General features: G+C 48.1%; 3 protein-coding genes across 3 annotated transcripts in view; 1 reads left to right on the plus strand and 2 right to left on the minus strand.

Moving 5' to 3' along the window:
- RECQL5 (RecQ like helicase 5) overlaps positions 1 to 19060 on the minus strand; it is a 34961-nt gene that overhangs the window by 14726 nt on the left and 1175 nt on the right. Inside the window, exons 3-8 of the mRNA XM_021681000.1 lie at positions 18278 to 18399; positions 16823 to 17341; positions 16273 to 16378; positions 15647 to 15758; positions 14269 to 14431; positions 7287 to 7366 (exon numbers count right to left, since the gene is read on the minus strand). Coding sequence (XP_021536675.1) covers positions 7287 to 7366; positions 14269 to 14431; positions 15647 to 15758; positions 16273 to 16378; positions 16823 to 17341; positions 18278 to 18399 — 1102 coding nt within the window. The remainder of the gene's footprint in view (positions 1 to 7286; positions 7367 to 14268; positions 14432 to 15646; positions 15759 to 16272; positions 16379 to 16822; positions 17342 to 18277; positions 18400 to 19060) is intronic.
- SMIM6 (small integral membrane protein 6) lies at positions 286 to 5141 on the plus strand. The gene is made up of 2 exons (XM_021680999.2): positions 286 to 358; positions 4674 to 5141. The coding sequence occupies exons 1-2, from the start codon at positions 317 to 319 to the stop codon at positions 4854 to 4856; spliced, it is 225 nt and encodes a 74-aa protein (XP_021536674.1). The 5' UTR covers positions 286 to 316; the 3' UTR covers positions 4857 to 5141.
- Positions 9061 to 9402, minus strand: LOC110572597 (myosin regulatory light chain 12A-like). The gene has a single exon (XM_044921608.1). The coding sequence runs from the start codon at positions 9400 to 9402 to the stop codon at positions 9061 to 9063; it is 342 nt and encodes a 113-aa protein (XP_044777543.1).

Genomic DNA, 19060 nt, shown 5'->3' on the forward strand with positions numbered 1-19060 from the left:
TTTCTCTTCCAGGTAGAGCTGCCAACCCAGGAAAGAGGTTGGGGGAGTCAAAAAGCTCTCTGTGGTACCTCCCCCTCCATCTCCGCTGGTCCCCCAGAGTCACTAGGGGTGGAGCCCTATCTAGAAAAACGGAGTGCAGAGGGGATGCCGGGCAGGTGGGAGAAACTCTGGCTGGTTTCACTTCCTGGTGTCCACTGACTTGTCTGACGGGTTTGGTTTAGGTTGAAGACCCAGAGAGGAAGTACTTCCACACAAAAGAAAAGAAATTCAAGAACCAGCCTGTACCCACCCCACAAGAACGGGATTCAGAATAACAATGGTAACGATGAGGATGGTGAAGGTGGCAGGTGATGATCAGGTTGGCTGAAATTCCCTGAAGGCTTATGTGTGCTTGGTCACTGCCTAAAGCATTTTTTTTTTTTTTAAGATTTTATTTATTGGGGGGGGGCAGGGAGGGCACAGAGGAAGAGCGAGAGGGAGAAGCAGTCTCCCCACTGAGCAGAGTCCGATGTGAGGTTGGATCCCAGGACCCCGGGATCATGACCTGAGCCGAAGGCAGACGCTTCACCAACTGAGCCACCCAGGCGCCCCAAGCCTAAAGCATTCTGATGCAGGTGATTTTGTTTGATCACAACAGCCTCAGTGCCATGGGTACCATTATTATCCCTATTTTAGACATGAGGAAATTGAGCCTTAGCGACACTGGGTCACTTTCCTAAGTTCAACCAGCTAAAGAGTGGCAGAGCCAGCCTCTGGGCCCAGCCCACCCAGCTGCAGAACCCCTGCCCACCACACCCAGGCCCTGAGGCCTCCCAGCTGCAGTGCAGATAAGGCTCCCATCCCATTATCCTCCATCAACCGATCTTAGATCCCACACCCAAAACTGTCTTAAAATCACCTCCCTGTGAGTGGCTGGAGCCCGAAGAAGTAAGAGCTAGGGTGGGGCCCAACTAGGTCTCCCTCCCAGAAGGAAAACAGGGAAGGTGGGAGGGACCCAGATGGGAAACCCTGCCCTTTTCAGTCCAGGCACCAAGAGCTGGAGGGGCCCCAGGAAGCCCTCAATTGAGGAGATGCTCAACAGCGGGGCAGCCCAATTCCCATGGGCCTCTCCCTTAAGCAAGTTTACATCAGCACTGAGAACGTCCCTTCCTGAGGCTGTGCCTCTTTGCTAGGAGATTCTGGCTCCATGGTCTGACTGCCAAGAGGTGGCGACCATGGGCCGTTTCTTTGCATTCTCCTCCTCCTAACTGCTGAGCCCAAATAAGATGCCATCCTTGTGCTGCCGGGAAGGCTTACTCCTTCCCACTTGGCAGCAAACTGGCCCACGCAGAGCCCCACCACTAATGGCTCCCCACGGCAGTCCTGGGCAGGCTTTGGTCCCACTCAGCTCAACAAATCAGACCAGCTCCAGCGCGACAGCAGCCTGGCACATTCCCAGCACGGGTCTTCTAGGGAAGAGAGGCAGGGAGAGGAAGCAGCAATCCCCCCATTGTGGGAAAGAACAAAAAGAGAGGTACAGCAATGGTGGCCATGGAAGGGGAGGCCAGCAGGCTGTCTGCGCCCTGAAGGGCATCTGGCTATCACAGGACTCCATTCCTGCCACCAGGCCCACTGGAACAAGCCACCCCCAAGTCTGCCTGCGCTCATTGCTGCACCGATTTCCCAGCTTCATCAGGCCTCCCCTGACTCTGGCCTCTACTCCACAGGAGCCTCTCGCTTCCTCCAAAGGTCCACACTCAAGATCTGTGCATTTTACCGGCTATTATGCCTTATCAGAAACCACAGTAGAGCCCCGGGTACAAGAATCTCATTAGCAAAACCTGGCAGAGAGCACATAAAACACTCTTCTCCTAAATCTGTTTTCTCAAGCATTAACGTTCAAGAGCAACCTACAGTAAAAATCTTCACGACATAGTTGCCTGTGGGTAACACAACTTCCAGACCCAAAAACTGAGGACAATTTTGTTCTCAAAAGTAGTTTCCTCACCCTCCTCAGGACCTGCTGCCTGCCATGAAACACCGTCCCCTGGTCCTACCTCTTCCGTGGTCTTCATGCCTCAACCTAACCTCACTCCTTACGGGGGATCCCCTCCGCCCCCAGGCCAGGCTACACCACACACACCAACAGCATTCTCCACCTCTTCCCATAATGTTCCCTTCATGATGATCATTTCCGTAGGATTTTCTGATCAGGGCCAGCAATTAACTGGAAGAGTTGGTTAAAGCCACTTTTGTGTACATGACACAAAACGTTCCCCATGCATCTCATTTTAAATGGAAACATATACGTGCACATTCCTTGGCCAATCTTTTTGCTGTAGGGCCAATGCCTTTCCTCCGAGTGTGGGGTTTGCTGGCCAGAGTTCCTATATTGGCTATTTGCTAACTGTGGTTACTATAAAGCAGAACAAGAACTTAAAAGACATCCACAGAAATCGGCGTGTGAAATCCTGGATTTTTGCAACATGTTTCCAGTTGTCTTGCCACATCTGTTTTGACAGACATACTGAGTGATTCCAAAGTCATTCCAAAGTGGTCAAATAGGTGCTTATAGCAACAACTCCCACCACCCCCCCCCCCCCCCCCGGACCCCACACTACCCCCGCCCCCTTGAGGTGTGGCAGGGAGCTTCCGAGCTCAGTCTCTGCAGCCAAGCTCCACAGCTGGGTTTAAACCCCTGAGCAGTTACTTCTTAGCTGGATGACCTTGGGTGAGTTGCTTCACCTCGGTGCCTGCTCCCCAGCTGTAAAACTGGGGTTTCGACGATTCCTGTTGCTCCATGTTTTTATGTAACATTAAGTGTGATTATGTCAGTACAAGGACAAATGCCACAAACAGGTTTGGGAACAAACAGCTGACTCCTGATAAGCATCCAACTTCACTGATGGAGGAAGTAGACGGCTGTGCTAGAGACCAGCCTGCCGGTTGGAAGCATTCAGCAGCCAAGGGCATGCGTCAGTATGTTTTACAGAGGGAAACTTGAAACATCAGGTGAGCCCATGACAGTCAAGAAGGACTCTACTGAACTCGCTCATCATCTGTCTCCTCCAACCCCGGCTGCACGTTAGCCTTGGCCCAGAGGCTTTATAGAGCACGGGGCTCTGACTGCCCAGAGACTGAGCTAAGTGATACCAGGCAGGGCCCAGATGATTCTAATGAGCAGGGCAGAGGACCAGCGAGCTAGAATGGAAGGCTGGATGGGCAGGACTTGCCTCACTTGGTTCACAATGGACATGAGGTACCTCGTGCAGTTCCTGGACACACCAAGCACTTGAATCCTAACTTTTTTTTTTTTTTTTTAAGATTTTATTTATTTATTTGAGACAGAATGAGAGAGAGAGAGAGAGCACATGGGGGGGGGGGTCAGAGGGAGAAGCAGGCTCCCTGCCAAGCAGGGAGCCCAATGCGGGACTCGATCCAGGGACTCCAGGATCGTGACCTGAGCCGAAGGCAGTCGCTTAACCAACTGAGCCACCCAGGCGCCCCCTGAATCCTAACTTTTAAGGAATAAATGGTGGCCGCTAGGTTTCCAGTTCTGCTTCCTCGCTGCCCCATCCATCACACCAGTGGGTAGGACCCAACCACATGAAGCAGCTGAGAGGCCGGCAAAGGCACTAGGGAAAAGTTAGCCTCCACAGGACCCTGGGGCCTCAATGGTGATAAAGACCTCGTTCCAGAAGGCGCCAGCTAGAGCTGGTTAACCATTCACCAGCCCCACAGCACCGCAGGAAGAGAGCAGCCCGGGTGCGGCTCCAGCCCAGGGCTTCCTGGAGTCCTGGGCTTCCTGTGCTCTGGCCCGGACCTCCCAGTCCACAGGCTGGCAGCTAGACAGAGAGGAGAGGCAGGACCCAGCCACAGGTAAGGCAGACAGGTGGCCTGACGCAAGGGTCCTGGATCCAGTCTCCTTCCCCACCCTACCCCAAGCCTGACTTCTCTCGGTGAGGACGCCTGAACATACTACCCTGAGCAGCCCCCAAAACGACATCACAAAAAGAACAGAACGCAGCTGAAGGGGTAAGTATGAAAGGCAGAAGGGGAAGGCAGTTGCTAGGCAACAGGCCCTAGCCCCCTTTGTTCGCTCCCGTGACAGCAATGAGGTCTGGTCAGGGCTACTTGGCCATGACAACACCTTTTCCTCCCAACAGTCAGGGTGCGGCTTGGGCCCCCAAAGCGTGGGGTCTGCAGGATTACCCTGACCGGCCCGCTCTTAGGACACGGGAGTGTTAACAGCAGAATCAGGTAGTGACTCCTTCCTTCTTGCCGCTACTCCCCTCAACTGGCTCCCAGCCCGCAGCCTGCCCACCTGAGCTGCTTCAAGATTAGCTAGTTCTTCTGTTTCCAGCTGCCTCCCGGGGAGCTTACTGAGGCCTCGGCTGGACTCAGTCCGCTCCTTGACTCTGATGCTGATCTCTCAAAATGCTTCCCAAATGTTTGGCAGTTGAGGCAGGGAAAACGGCAAGGATCTGTAGCGGTGCGTTTTAGATTCTAGCTGAGTAGATCTCAGGGATGAGAAAGTTCTTGCTCACACCAGGGCGTCGAGCCCAGCATCCCTGCAGAGGTGGGACAGCTGGTCTGAGACCGCTCCAGAGGATGAAGTGGGGGTAGACAGCAGCTCCTGGGACAGGGCCTTGGAGAGGCCCTGGCACTCAAGGCCTCTGTCCCCTCTTTTCCAGGTTCACATGGACAAACTGACAAACCAGAAGCTCATGTGGAATGATGAGTTCTGGCAGAATCCATGGGACCAGGGAGGCCTGGCAGTGATCAGCTTATTCATCACCATGATCCTGTTTCTCATTGTGTTCGCCATTATATTTGGTTTACTCCCTCCACTTAAGAAGGTCAACCAACCGGTGTGAAGAGTCGTGACCTGACTTTCTGGGGGCCAAGAAGGGGCCCACCTGTTAACTCTCAAAACACCATGTACCTTTTCTTCAAAGCCCTTTTAAGAGTCTGCAATTATACATACATGTTAACGTAATTAATTAATTAACTAATGTGATTGTCTAATAAGTGCCTGTCTTCCCCACTGAACAGAACACCACAAAAGCAGGGGATGGGTCTCTTTCTGCTCACCACTGTATCCCCATACCCAATGTACCTGGCGCGGAGTCCGTTTCAAACAATATTTGTTGGTTGAATAAATGAATGAATGAATAAATGATCAAACAAATGGATAGACAGAAAGATGCTGGGCTGCCGGCTCCCCCAGACCACAGTCCCCAGATGACAGCGCCCAGTTCAGTTGAGGCCCAAACACAAAGTTGTTCTCCTATCTCAGACAAGGTACAGAGGCCTCTAAGCTGGAAGTTGCTTCAACCTAATGACGGTTCCTTTTGACACTAAGAGACGAAGAGCACCGTCCGGAGTGAACAAATGCTTGTCACGGCCACAGCTCCACAGACGTGGAGGAGAGCGGAGCACCGCTGGATGCCCCGCCCCGACCTCATTCATACTGACCTGAGTGTCTCTGCCACTGGTCCCAGAGATGCCCAGGTCTCCCTCACAGGGTCCCACAGCCCCCACGCACTGCAGACCACCCTACGACACCATCTTTGTAGACGTGTAACTGCCTCTGCCAAAGCCGCCACACCGGCCTGGCCTTGGCAGCCAGGTGCCCTCCCTTAGCAAACAGCTGCTTTCACTTAAACCACAAACCAGGACTATTCTTAGAAAAAGAGCAAATATCTGGTGGGGAATGGGCGATACACCACTTATGCAAATAAAGAGACATTTCTTTTTCACTCAAAGAGCAATTGCACACTCAGCCACGACAGCAGTGCTTATTTCATGCCAGGCAGTCCTGGAATCAGGAGCCCTCGTACGCAGCACACGACGTAGGAGAGATGAGGCTGCGTGTGGCGCAGCGGGAGGCCCACTAACGCGGAGACCCCCGGGGCGCACTGAGAGGCCCCAGCTCCCCAGTAGGACACAGGAGAAATAAAGGCAGGGGCCCCTAGCAAAACCTGGCCAGTTGCTGGGCGGCTGCAGCCCAGAGGCACATGGCAGAGCTAACCCTTCAGACAGTCCCACAGAGCCTCAGACTCATCCCAGAAAAGAACCCAGCAGGGGTATTTCCAGCAGAAGGGACTCTGACAATGAGCAAGGACACCCGGCCCTTTCATTATGAGCATTTTGCTCAAGGAGCCCGAGAGGGCCTAATTTAACAACTCCCTGTACTAGTGCCTGAAAAGGGCTCTGGTCGAGATGGCTGTGGGCAAGGGTGCCAACCACCTCTGCTGGGCATGGCTGTGCCACAGAGGCCAAAGGAGAGACTCAGAGGAGCCACCAAATCATCAGTGAGTAGGAGGGGGTGGGAATCAAAATACATAGCCCAAATAAGTACCTCTCTGGTTTCCAGAGGAGAGCCCCAAACATCTGCTAGATACCAGGTCTATATACTTGCTCAGCTCCGGGCTTCAAAAATCTAGTCTTGCAAAAACCAAGATGGGGCATATATATGAAATGCGCATGTCACTAAAAATTGGGAGACCCAGGTTTAGTGGTGTCTGTCTACTGTGAGCTTTGTGACCATGACCTCTCTGGGCATCGGTCTGTTCATCTCTAGGTCTGAAGCAATCACTTCTGCCTCATCTACCTCACAGGTAGACCAATATGAGCTTTTCAGATCAAAGGGCTGCACGCATGCAAAGTGCTCCCAGCTCATCCAGAATCATCCCAGCTGTCCCTCGTGTCCCGAACCTGTCCTGCCACAACCTGCCTGTCACTGATCAGCCATCAGGCTCTTTCAAGCCTCTGCCACCAGCACATACAGATAAAACAGAGAAGTGGATTCCAAGCAGGCGGGCTGGTGTTAGGATAGAAAAGCTGACTTCTCTCCAAGCTTATTATCCACCCCCAAGAGATACAGTAGGTCACATGGCTCTTTCTGGGTCCAGGATAAAAGTGAATCCTACTCAAGTGAAGCCAGTGGTCCAGCTCAATGTCAAGTGATGACCATAATGCTAATGGCTCAGAACCAATCACATGATTCATGACAGGGTCACTCATGGGACCATCTACTCCAGAAGTGGATGGAGTGGGGTGAACGGATGACCACCCAAAATACTGAATGAGTCTTCACACTGCTAGTTTCTGGGGCCTTCCTGTCAAGGATACGGACTTCCAGACTGCCTGATAGGAAATGTCCCACACAGTAGCCTTCAGCAGGCAGCATGCCTTGGTCACCCAACAGCTGCCCTACGTTAGCTGGTTAACTAGTAGGCGCTCCGGGGGCGGGAGGGAGATCTCACTAACCCATTGCTCTACATATTAAATAAGTCACTCACCCCAGTTCTTCACAGAAGGTCACCAGGGCATCAAAGGCCAAGACAGCAGCTTTATCAGATGCTTTGTTCCCTCTCTTTTCCTGGAGACAAGAAAAGACCACTTAGCAAAAGTCTTACATAGCTGAACTACCTTGCAGCCTAAACAATCATGAGGGAGAAAAATATCAAATGACAGTAAGAAAGCCATTTACAAAATGGTGTCCCCAAACCAAACCATGCATCAGAATCACCCGGATAACTTTATTTTTTATTTATTTTTTATTTTTAAAGATTTTATTTTCAAGCAACATCCACACCGAACAAGGGGCTTGAACTCACAGTCCCAAGCTCAAGAGTCACGTGCTCTGCTGACTGAGCCAGCCAGGCATCCCCCACCTGGATAACTTTCAAAAAGTGACCTGGAGCCCACACCCATACTACTGAATTGAACTTTCTGGAACGGGAGCTTTGGGGAGTTTATTTTCAAAAAGCTGCTCAGGTGATTCTCATACAAAGGGCCCAGGGACTGGCATTTGGGAACCATATATAATATGATCCATATTTTCCTTTAAGATTTTATTTTTAAGTAATCTCTACACCCAACGTGGGGCTCGAATGTACAACCCTGAGATCAAGAGTCGCGTGCTCCACCAACTAAGCCAACCAGGTGTCTCAATATCATGTGTCCAATTTAATAGTAAATATACGCACAGGTGTATTTAGATGTGAAGGGACACACATACCTCTGTGTGTACACAAGGATATATACTACAATGTGAGCAGTGATTTCTTCTGAGTGCTGGGATTATGCATTATTTGCCTTTTTGTACATGTCTATTTGTCAAAGTTTCCTTTCAAAAAATTGAAATTTTTAAAAATACAGAAAAATACACAGAAAAGGAATGAAAATATAACAGACACTGGTATATGAGATCTCATCTATTGGTTTTCTGCTTCTGGAAGGTGAATGAATCATCCCCACCACCTAAACACACATAAATACACCTACTACCTCTCCCTTCATTCTGCCAATCTGTTTATATCACAGTTTCTTCTGAAATCATAATTTTCCTTATGGTGAGGAAACAACAGCAACATCATTCAGAGCTAAACCATGTGACTACATTTTTACATTTCTCATGATCACATATCCTTTCTTGTACAACTTTGTTCTCCCAAAACTAACAGCTGTTTTTTCACTTAAATTTTAGTGTATTACTACCTCACCCCCAAATGCTGTGATATAATAAAAAATTCATGTCAACAGGGGCCAAAGATGGCAGGTTCCACTTTTATTTTTAGAAACCTCCCCTCTGGAGCCTCCTATCCCCCCGGTTCAACTTGAACTGCCCCTCCCTCAGCCTGGCGCCCAGCTGAGACCACCCTTCCATGGCGCCCCAGGACATTCCTTTTGCCTGGCTCGGGTCAGATCTCTATCTTTCTCTGAAAATACATACTGACTCTGTGTAGACTACAGTTATTTTGGGGAGGGGGCTGGTAAGTTAAACTGCCCATTTTTCTATTCTGAAAATCGTAAAAAGTCCCCCCCTCCCATCTGATTATAGGAATGCATGTGCCCCAAATGGCTGAGAATCAGTACAAGACAGGCAAAAGCTGCAAAACTAAGAGCACGCAACAGGGTCTAAGAGAAAGTCTCAGAAAGACCCCAAGTGGCAACAAGGAATGTTTGGCTGGAATCTGCATTTCTTTTCAGTCATCTTTGTCCTTTGCTCCATGTTTAAGGAAGCACATGAATTGAGATTTCCCTTTTTGTCCAGACACTTCTCTGTACAGCTCACCCACCTGTAACCTGGCCTCCCACCGATGTCTGCAGCTCTCTCAGGTAATCGCCCCAGATGGTGCCAGCTGCTTCCTCATCAAAGCAAGCAAAAGCATTTTTGAGGACATCTTCCGGACCTGTGCCATTTAGCTTTTCACCAAACACAGTGAGAAACATGGTGAAATTTATGGGCCCCACAGCCTCATTTATCATGGCATCCAGATGCTCAACAGTTGGATTTTTCCCCAGGGAGGCAAGCATAGCATACAAATCTTCCTTGTCAGTGAAACCCTCCCTGCTCTGATCAATCACGTTGAAGGCCTCTTCGAACTTCTGAATCTGTGACTGGTCAAACATGGCGAAAACGTTGGATGTTGAGCACTGGGGGTGCTTCTTGGTGGTCCTGGTCTTTGCCCCTTTTGTTGGACATGGTGGCGGTTAAATCCCTGCCCAGCGGGAGAATATGAGCACTTCGGTTAACCCCCTCCGTGCCGCTATCAACACCCTTTTACTCCCAGAGCCTGTAAAGAACAACACTTCCAAAGTCCAATGTCTGCTTAGCAAACCGGAAGCTATAAATGTCTTTAACCTGTCTTCACACTTAACTGGCTGGCTGGGTAGGAAATTCTAGGTTGGAAATGGTTTATCTAGAATTAGAAGGCATTGCCTCATCGTTTCTCATTTCTGATATTATGATGGAGAAAATTGGTGCTGTTCTGGCTCCCAGCCCTCCACATATCACCTCTCTGGAGGCTTTCTGGATCTTCTCTTTGTCTTACATGTCTTACTGATAAGCCTAGTGTGAGCTCTTATAACTCACTGTGTAGGGGTGCCTGGGTGGCTCAGTCGTTAAGCGTCTGCCTTCGGCTCAAGTCATGATCCCGGGGTCCTGGGATTAAGCCCCACATTGGGCTCCCTGCTCAGCGGGAAGCCTGCTTCTCCCTCTCCCCCTGCTTGTGTTCCTGCTCTCGCTGTGTCTCTCTCTGTCAAATAAAGAAATAAAATCTTTAAAAAAAAAAACCCACTGTGTAAGTTTTAAATAAATATCTTATACCTAATCACCTTACCAAAATCTCATCTAATTTGAATTTCAGATAAAAGGGACCAGTTAATCACGCCCCCTTCATTCCTGGCAAAGTACCAGGTCCACGCAAGGCCCCTTCTTTCCCCATCCCAACTTGTACTCCCCTCCCCGTTCATTCATTCATTAATTCATCTAGTCAAAAAACGTTAAGCACTTACTATGTTCCCAGCACTAGTCTGGCCATTACAGATCCGCAGGAAACAAGAGGGCCCTGCTCTCATGGAACTTATACTTCAACAGAGCAGACAGAGAATGAGCAAATCTCTAACATCACACAGTACATGATTTCTTTTTCCAAAAGCAGAAGAGCCCTCCTGGGTGCTCAGCTATGCTTGTGAGGCCCATGGTGAGCACGTACTGTAATTTCATCACTGCTCGTGGCCGGGTATTCAGTTTGTTCCCCAGTGTCAGTCCTCATGACCAATTCTACCATGCAGGCCCTCCAGCACATGAGGTTTTATTTCAGGTGATTCAGTCCCAGAAATACGGTATCTGGGGCAAAGGGTGTATTAAAGTGTAATAGGGGGGCTGCCTGGGTGGCTGTCAGTTGAGCATCTGACTCTTGATTTCAGCTCAGGTCATGATCTCAGGGTCCTGGGACCGAGCCCCACATCGGGCTCCGCGCTCAGCACAGAGTCTCCTTGTCCCTCTCCCTCTGCCCTCCCCCAGCTCATGCTCACTCTCTCAAGTAAATAAAATCTTTAAAAAGAATAAAGTGTAATAGATATTTCTAGAATGCTTCCCCCCAAAAGCTTTCTTCTTCTCCAGGCAAAGTGCAGGCCCTCTCCTGCATGTGCTCACTAGCCACGAGTGTTAGAGCCCTTTTGCACATGTGTCATTTTACTATAATTTTCATTCACCTGATTACTATTGAATTTGAACATCTTTGGACGTGCTGTTTGGATGAGCTTTTCTGGGAACTTGCTTTCACACACTGCTTTTACCTGTCAGTTGGTGAAATCTCTCCATTTACCCTCAACTTCAACCTCTGGTTTGCCTTCTACGGTAACCAGTTTTTCAGATTTGCGGTTTATGTACCGGCTTTGTTTACGGTATCTTTTGCTGCCTACATTTTTTTTCATGGGTTCAGGATTTTAGAAGTTCAATCACTTGGAGCCCCTGCCCTAAGAGGAAACCACCCTTAAAAGGATTTTACACCACCCTGGAAGGAACCCTCCATCCTTTCCCATATGATAGATGACAAACACCTAATTGGGTGACAGGCGCAGGGAGGGTTAATCAGATTAAAACAGCCCACCAACAAGCCCATAAAAAATCCCAAGACTTAGAAATTCCAGGGGCAACCCTCTCGGGTCCCCTCCCTCCCTGGGAGCTTTGTACTATCACTTTGTTAATCGCTCAATAAACCTTGCTTTGCTGCCCTCCCATCCCCCCAAAAAAGGTTCAAGAACGTTAATTCAAATACTTTTTTTAAAAGATGGCTTTCTGAATTTCTAATTTTCATTACAAAACTATTTCAAGCCCTAGGTTATACACTGGAATAAAGCGTCTTGTAAGATATTGCTTTTCACTTGTAGGTCCTTAAATCTTTTATATAAGGTGCCAAACGGGGCACTTTCATTTTATTCCAGAGGGATGCCAGCACCACCTACTAGACCGTCCCTTCATTTTCCATTAAATTGAGCTGTCTGCTTCATCACATAGTAAACTCTCATGTGCTCTGGGCCTTATTTCTAATTCCCTTGTCTGGGCCACTCCTTGTTGCTGTATTACGTGGAATTGGTTACAGCAACACCACAGCACATTCTGACACTGGGTTAAGCTCGAGCCCTTCACCATTCTTCCCCTTAAGACCTTTCCTGGCTGTTCTCGGGCACTTATTCTTTCACATAAGTTCTACGATTCCACTTCCCAGTAGAGATCTTTTGGGATTTCAACTGGAACTTCATTTATATTAACTCTGAGGAGAATTGACAGTTTTATGTCTTCCCACTCAGTTTTTGTAACTACTCAGAGCTTGTTTTCTTTCCACAAGATATTAGTTTTCTTCATCTAAATCAGGAGTTCTCATCCCTGGCTGCATGTTAAAACCAACTGGGGAGGGTTTTTGTTTGTTTGTTTTTTTTAAGTCTCTTGTTAAAGCCAGTAACATTTACGTCTAGGTATTCTGTAAGTTTTATTCTTGCAGATTAAGTACTTTTTTCATTTCCATTCCTAGGCATTCATGGTCGTGTGGAGAAAAGCTAGGCTTTTTAAAATATTTCCCTTATATTTAGCCATCTTGCCAGGTTTTCTTACGAATTCTAATAGATTTCCAGTAGAGTCTGGGGTTTTCTAGGCAGACATTTGTTGACATTTCTACCTTGTTTTCTATTCTTTCTGTCCCTGTGGGTTTATGTATTTTTTGTCCTTTTAATGTCATTTTGGCAAATATCAGATATAATATTTGCATACAATATTTCTTTTTTTGGCATTCAATATTTCTTTTAAGGAGAAGTCTCCATGTATCCATTTGCAACTTCATAAATGATGCTTTGGGGGACTTGATCCTTCTTGGTTAATATAGAATTCCTGTGTCATTTTTAACTGCTTTAGACCATTCCAGTGTGTGACTAACCCACTGTTTACTTATCCAATACCCTACAGAGGAAGAGTTCATTATGACAGAGCTGCAGCAAACACCTCCATACATCCTTGTGCACATGACAGTTTGTTTATCCTGAGGTGGAATTACTGAATCACAGAACACCAGTACCCTCCCATTGCATGTATCACCTCGTCTCTCTTCAAAGCAGTCATACCAGTTCATGTTCCTTACAACACCATGGGTTCCCCTTTCCCCACATCCTTGCCAACAGTAATTATAAAGATGTTGTACATTTTTGCCAGTACGATGTGTATCAAGTGACAGCTCATTATCTCCTTTGCATTTCTCTGATTCCCAAGGGAGGCTGAGCAACTCTTCATACCTTTATTAGATATTCTGGTTCCCTCTTCTGTGAAATTCATACTTTTTGCTCTGCAGCTGTTTGCCTTTTATAGATTCACCTGTAGGAGGTTCTCTACGTACTCAATCGTATATATTGCAAATACCCTCCCCAACAATGGCTCATTTTTTCACCTTGTTTATGGTATCTTTCGTTACACAGAAATTTTTAGTTTGAATTTAGTCAAATAGATCATGTCTTCCTTGATGACTTCCACTTTTAAAATCTTGACATGTTCTTCCCTTTGTCGAGGAAATAAAATATTTTCCCCCAATTTTACTTTTTTTTTTTTTTGAGGTTTTTACTCCACCTGTAATTCACATGTGTATGGTACAGGAGGTAAGTACCTGATTTTATCTTTTTCCAGCACTATTCAACAGTGCATCCTTTTCCTGTTGATATTTTATGTCACCTATCATACATCAAGTTCATTTACGTATTTGGGTCTATTTCTAGGCTCTCTGTAAAGCATGTACAACCCGTAAAAAAAAAAAAAAGGCTGAGAACATAAACAAAGAACTTTCAACAATATGGGAAAATGCTTATGTAACAATGTTAATTAAAACAAGGCAGGGGCGCCTGGGTGGCTCAGTCGTTAAGCGTCTGCCTTCGGCTCAGGTCATGATCCCAGGGTCCTGGGATCGAGTCCCACATCAGGCTTCCCGCTCTGCGGGAAGTCTGCTTCTCCTTCTCCTACTCCCCCTGCTTGTGTTCCTGCTCTCACTATGTCTCTCTCTGTTAAATAAATAAAATCTTTAAAAAAAAAAAACAAGGCAGGATTGGGACGCCTGGGTGACTCACTTGGTTTAGTGTGTGACTCTTGATTTTGGCTCAGGTTATGATCTCAGGGTTGTGGAGCCTGCTTAAGATTCTCTCTCCTTTTCCCTCTGCCCCTGCCCCCCCCAACAAAACAAAACCAAAAAAACCACAAGGCAGGATTGATCTTGGCTATGTAAAATAACAGGCACACAAGAGATCGCACGAAGATACACTAAATACAAAGGAAAGAGTCTAACCTAGCTGTTGCAAGATGCCTCTTCACCAGTACACCATTCCCCCTGCCGCTATACCTTCTAGCCCCAGGAGCAACCCTGTAGCTTACAGAAGCTCCACCTGGGTTCAGAAATAAGCTGCATGAAACAGGAGAGCGAGGGGTTTGGATGGAAAGGGCTCCTGCTGCCCAGGATTTACCTGGAGTTTTGCTACTTCCTTCCTGATCAGGAAACTGACTTGGTCCCGGTCATTCCTGGAGTAATAGAGACGGCACCAGGAAGGTTTCCCGTCCCTGCCTGCCCGGCCAGACTCTTGGTAATACCCAGCCATAGACTTGGCAATATTCCAGTGGGCAACAAACCTGTAGGATCCAAAGGGACAAGCAGCGTGAGCTGTGGCAGAGGAGCTGAGGGGAGGAGCGATCAGTGTCAGGGAAGCAGGGCTCTCGACAGTGACCAGGAGCAGGGAGGCTAGCAGGTTTCAGAGTAAATGTGGCCAAGACCCCCACATCCCATCCCGGCCACGGAGTGGCCCAAGTTAGAGGCCACAGCAGAGTTAAGGGGGGCAATTCCAGCACATATGAGAAACCAAAAACACTCAACAGTCCCCGCCCAGAGGAAAAAGGACTGGGCTTAAAGAAATAAGGTAAGGCCTCTAATAAGCAGCACAACCTCGAGTAAATCCCTTTAACCTCTTTGAAGAGAGAGGGAGGCATAACATTATTGAATACCTACTATGGGCCAGTTTATCTATTTGTCTCGTTTAATTGTAGTTACTATCAGGTGAGATAACTCCATTTTATAGACAATGAAATGATCAGGAAAATGTGTACAAGGTGGCATAGCAAGGGGACAGTGGAGCTAGGACTTGGGCCTAGCTGCGTCTGACTTCAAATCTGGGTCCTTACAAGCCACAGCCAACCCAGGGTCCAAACTCTGATTCCAAAACCTGTGTTTTCGTAATGTAAGCACATAGACTCATTCCTCCCCTGACCAACTCAGCTTCCCTGTGAGTCTTAACGAGATCATGTATGCAAAAGTGCTCTGCAAATCATACAAGACATTATTGTTGGTGTTAATCAGAGCAAAGGGCTTCAGGCTGTAGCTGAAAATGGTTCTGGAAGGTTAGGTGGGGCTAGAGATAAAAGACTTCCCAACAGTTGCCAGGGTGGGTCTAGGAGGCTGGGATGCACTCTCTCTTCTGGACTGTCAGTAAGCAGTAACAAGGAATGCTGGGAATAAGACATTGCCTTTGATTTCCCACAGGGGGCAGTTTAAGATAGTTATTCCACCCCCTCACAGGGACCCTGTGCTAGATGTGAGGGATCTGGGCTGCGTTAATGGATGGGCCTGATGGCTGCGTGCTGCCCTCTACTGGGGGATGGCAGAACCCGGCTGTGCAGTCACCAGGAGAGTGGGCTGTGTAGCACTTGTCACCATGTGGGCTATGCACTGGGGATTCTCTCTTGGGGCCTCCTTCCCCTCTGGCCCTAGAAGGAGGTCCTTGAGGCAGAGAACTAGGCAGCCCACTTGAGCCACGCCCCGACTGGGAAGGTAAGGCAAGAACCGTCACTCACCTGACATTGGCTTTGTCCACTCCCATCCCAAAACTAATGGTTGCAACAATGACCGGGACCTTCTCCTCCATCCACTCATTCTGCACCAGCGTTCTTTCGGAAGCCTTCAGCCCTATGACAGAGGGGAAGGTGGCAAAAGGAACCCATATTTCCCTTGGAATCTACCTTGGGTTTGATACTGTGTTGGGCGCTATACACACACCCTGAATCCATCCCTTACCACCTGTGTGGCCTTGGGCCATGCACTTAACCTCAAAAAGACCCTAGCCTGTGTGGAGCACATAGTACTCAATAAGCATTAAAGCCCAGATTCAAACAACCCAAGTCCACTGGCCTCCAAAACCTGTGCTCTTTCCACAACACCAATACCTGGGCTTCTAAAAACTCATCATCTGCTGCTGGGAGGGCACAGGGTGAGAAAAAAGAATTCAGGAGCCATAGTTCTCATTTTAGATCTCATTTGTGTTCAGACTCCTTTTTACGGATGTAAGGGAATTGCTTTAGCTCTGCCTGGGTATCCGGAAAAAGATGACAGACCATCCGATTATCCAGGATCCTTAAAGAACAAGAGACCCACCAAGAGGCTTCGGAGATAGAAGTGACCACATGGCCCAGGCGCCCCTTACCTGCATGGTAAGCCTTGGCACACACACCCCTGTAACTGAGCTCTGTCGCCAGCTGTTCACAAGCCTCTCGGGTCCTGCAGTAGACAATGCCGCAGCCAGATACCAACTGAACGAGGAGACATGGGAAGAGAGTGCGCATTAAGAACAGAACAATCTGCCCATTTTACTGTGGCCTCCTTTAAAAGAAACTCTCGCTCTTTCTCCCGTCAGCCTCACAGGTTCCTCTGAGGCAGGCCACCAGCAGAGCTCTGACATTGCAACAAAGCAACTCATCTAACTCCTCTGCTTCCTGTGCTGAAACCTTGGATAGGTCTGCAAAGGCCTCACTCAGGGGTTGGCTGCTCATCTCCCAGAGAAGAATTCCAGGACAAGGGAACTCCACTAAGGGGAATAATGCCAGGAAACCAAAGGAACAACTCTCTGTGCACAAGTTTTAAGAAGCTTCAGCTAGTTCTAAGCAAAGGTCCTAAAAAACCAATTTCCATCTCTATGCTGCAGATACCACCCACTGCTCTTGAGCACCTTGGCCTCCCACCCTTAGGGCCCTCACCCCTTTATCAGCCTTCTGTCCAAGAGCCTTAAGGCAGAAATCCCTCAGGTTCCCATAGGGATCTGAAAGCAGTTCTTTGAACTGCACATCATAGAAGAGGTTGGCCCGAAAGCAGGGAGTCTTGAAGGTGGCAACCGGCTGCTTCAGGTGCAGGGCAGCAAACACATCCTCTTGGACTTGCGGGGTGGCTGTGGCAGTCAGAGCCACGCACGGGGCATGTGCCAGGCGTGAACGGAGGGTGCCCAGACGCAAGTAGTCAGGACGGAAGTCGTGCCCCCACTGAGAAACACAATGAGCTTCGTCCACCACCAGGTAGGAGAGCAAGCGGCGGGACACCAGTGAGTTCAGGGTGGGCTGGAAGGAGGCTGAAGCCGCCATCTCCGGCGTGATGTACAGAAGTTTGGTCTGTGGCTTTTCTTGTTCTAGATCAGAGAGCAGCTCCTTTTTCTCCTGTGCCGAGAGCTTGGAGTTCAGGGAACTCACTCGTACCTTCAGGGTCAGCAAGTGGTCCACCTGGTCCTGAGGGAAGAAAGGAAACAGGCCACCGAGGGGAGGACCCAGTAGTCAATGTCACCTTCGCGCGCTGGGCATTTCCCAGCCATAAACGTCCTCCTCCCAACCTCCAAGTTCTTCTCTGTGCATACAACAAGGACAAGAGGCGAACTGCCTGAGAGCACAGGCTCTGGAGGCAGATGGTCCTGGCTCATTTCTGGCTCACTGAATCACCACAGGCTCTTTGGCTGGCTCTTAGCCTCTAAGACTCTGTTCGTTCTTCCTCTCTCTCTCTCTATCCTGTAAAACCGGTAACTACCTAACAGGATAGTTGTTAGCATTAAATGAAATTTTACACTGCAAAGGTGAAGTGAATGCACATAAAGCACTTAGCACAAAGCCTGAGACCTCGTGAAACTCACAAAGCACTGTTCCTGTCATTCCATTTCTCTTCATGGTGGATGGCTCTTAACCGCACGGCCACACTTCCTCATTTCTGATTCTGTCAGCCCATCTGCAGGCCTTAAATATAGCCAGAGGTGCAGAGCAGATGTTGACAATGTCCCAACCCGTTTATATCAATTTTGCTTTCTATCCGTCTGCATCTTTTAACCTGTCAAGAGTACACACGTTGTGTCCGTGTCCACGAGTAATTGTCTATGTGTATACAGATACATTTCCATACTCCTCTGGGTGAAAAGTAACAAAGGAGGGTGAGAGACCTCAGGCCATCAAGACACAGAGACTCATTCATAACCGTATCACCCTGATATCCACCAGTAGAGCCCCCACATTTGGGCAATTCAGAAACCCAATACAGAAAGGGAGATAGGCAAATCGAAGAAAAGGCAAAAGACCAAACAAATGAGAAGTGACATTTCCAGCAGAAAACAAAACAAAACAAAACAAGAAAACTTTCCCCTAAACTTTTTGGGCTACCATCTTCACTCCCCTAAGCCTCACCTGAATCAAAGCAATGAGTGGAGAGATTACGATGGTGATGCCTTTGGCCAACAGAGCAGGGAGCTGATAGCAAAGGGATTTTCCTGCCCCTGTGGGCATGCACACAAAGACATCCTTGTCACCTGCAAAAAGAAAAGACAACAACACTTAATGGTTCCTGCCTAGGGGCACCTGGGTGGCTCAGGCGGTTAAGTGTCTGACTCTTGATTTCAGCTCAGGTCATGATCTCAGGGTTGTGAGTTCGAGCCCAGCCTCACTTCAAGCTCTGTGCTCAGTGAGGAGTCTGCCTGAGATTCTCTCCTTCTCCCTCTGCCCCTCCCCACACTCGTACACGAGCTTGCTCTCTCTCACTCTCAAATAAATAAATAAATCTTTAAAAGAAAATAGATAAACAAATAAATAAATAAATGCTTCCCGCCTCTTATCTTTTTCTTCCTCAAGGCTGTTGAAAACTGAATGAGAGTATAGGAAAAGCACCTAGCAGAGTGTCTGGCACGTGGAAAGGTCTCAATATAATGCTAATTTCCTTCCCATCCTTCCTGTGTAAAGGGCAGAGATCCAGAGAGATTTGGAAATGGGCACAAACCATTTCCAGTAATGGCAATAACAACCACAAGGGTGAGAAGTCTGAGTCTGTTGGGATATGGATGATTGAATTAAACAGCCATAAACGTTGAATACTTCTAGATGAGTGTATATAGCTGTGGAGACATGGAAGCAACATCACTTAGAGATCTTTGGTTTGTAAGTTGTTATAATGTAATTAATATTACATTGTTGCTT

Source organism: Neomonachus schauinslandi, chromosome 15 (assembly GCF_002201575.2).
Source record: "Neomonachus schauinslandi chromosome 15, ASM220157v2, whole genome shotgun sequence".
In the NCBI taxonomy this organism is placed as follows: Eukaryota; Metazoa; Chordata; class Mammalia; order Carnivora; family Phocidae; genus Neomonachus; species Neomonachus schauinslandi.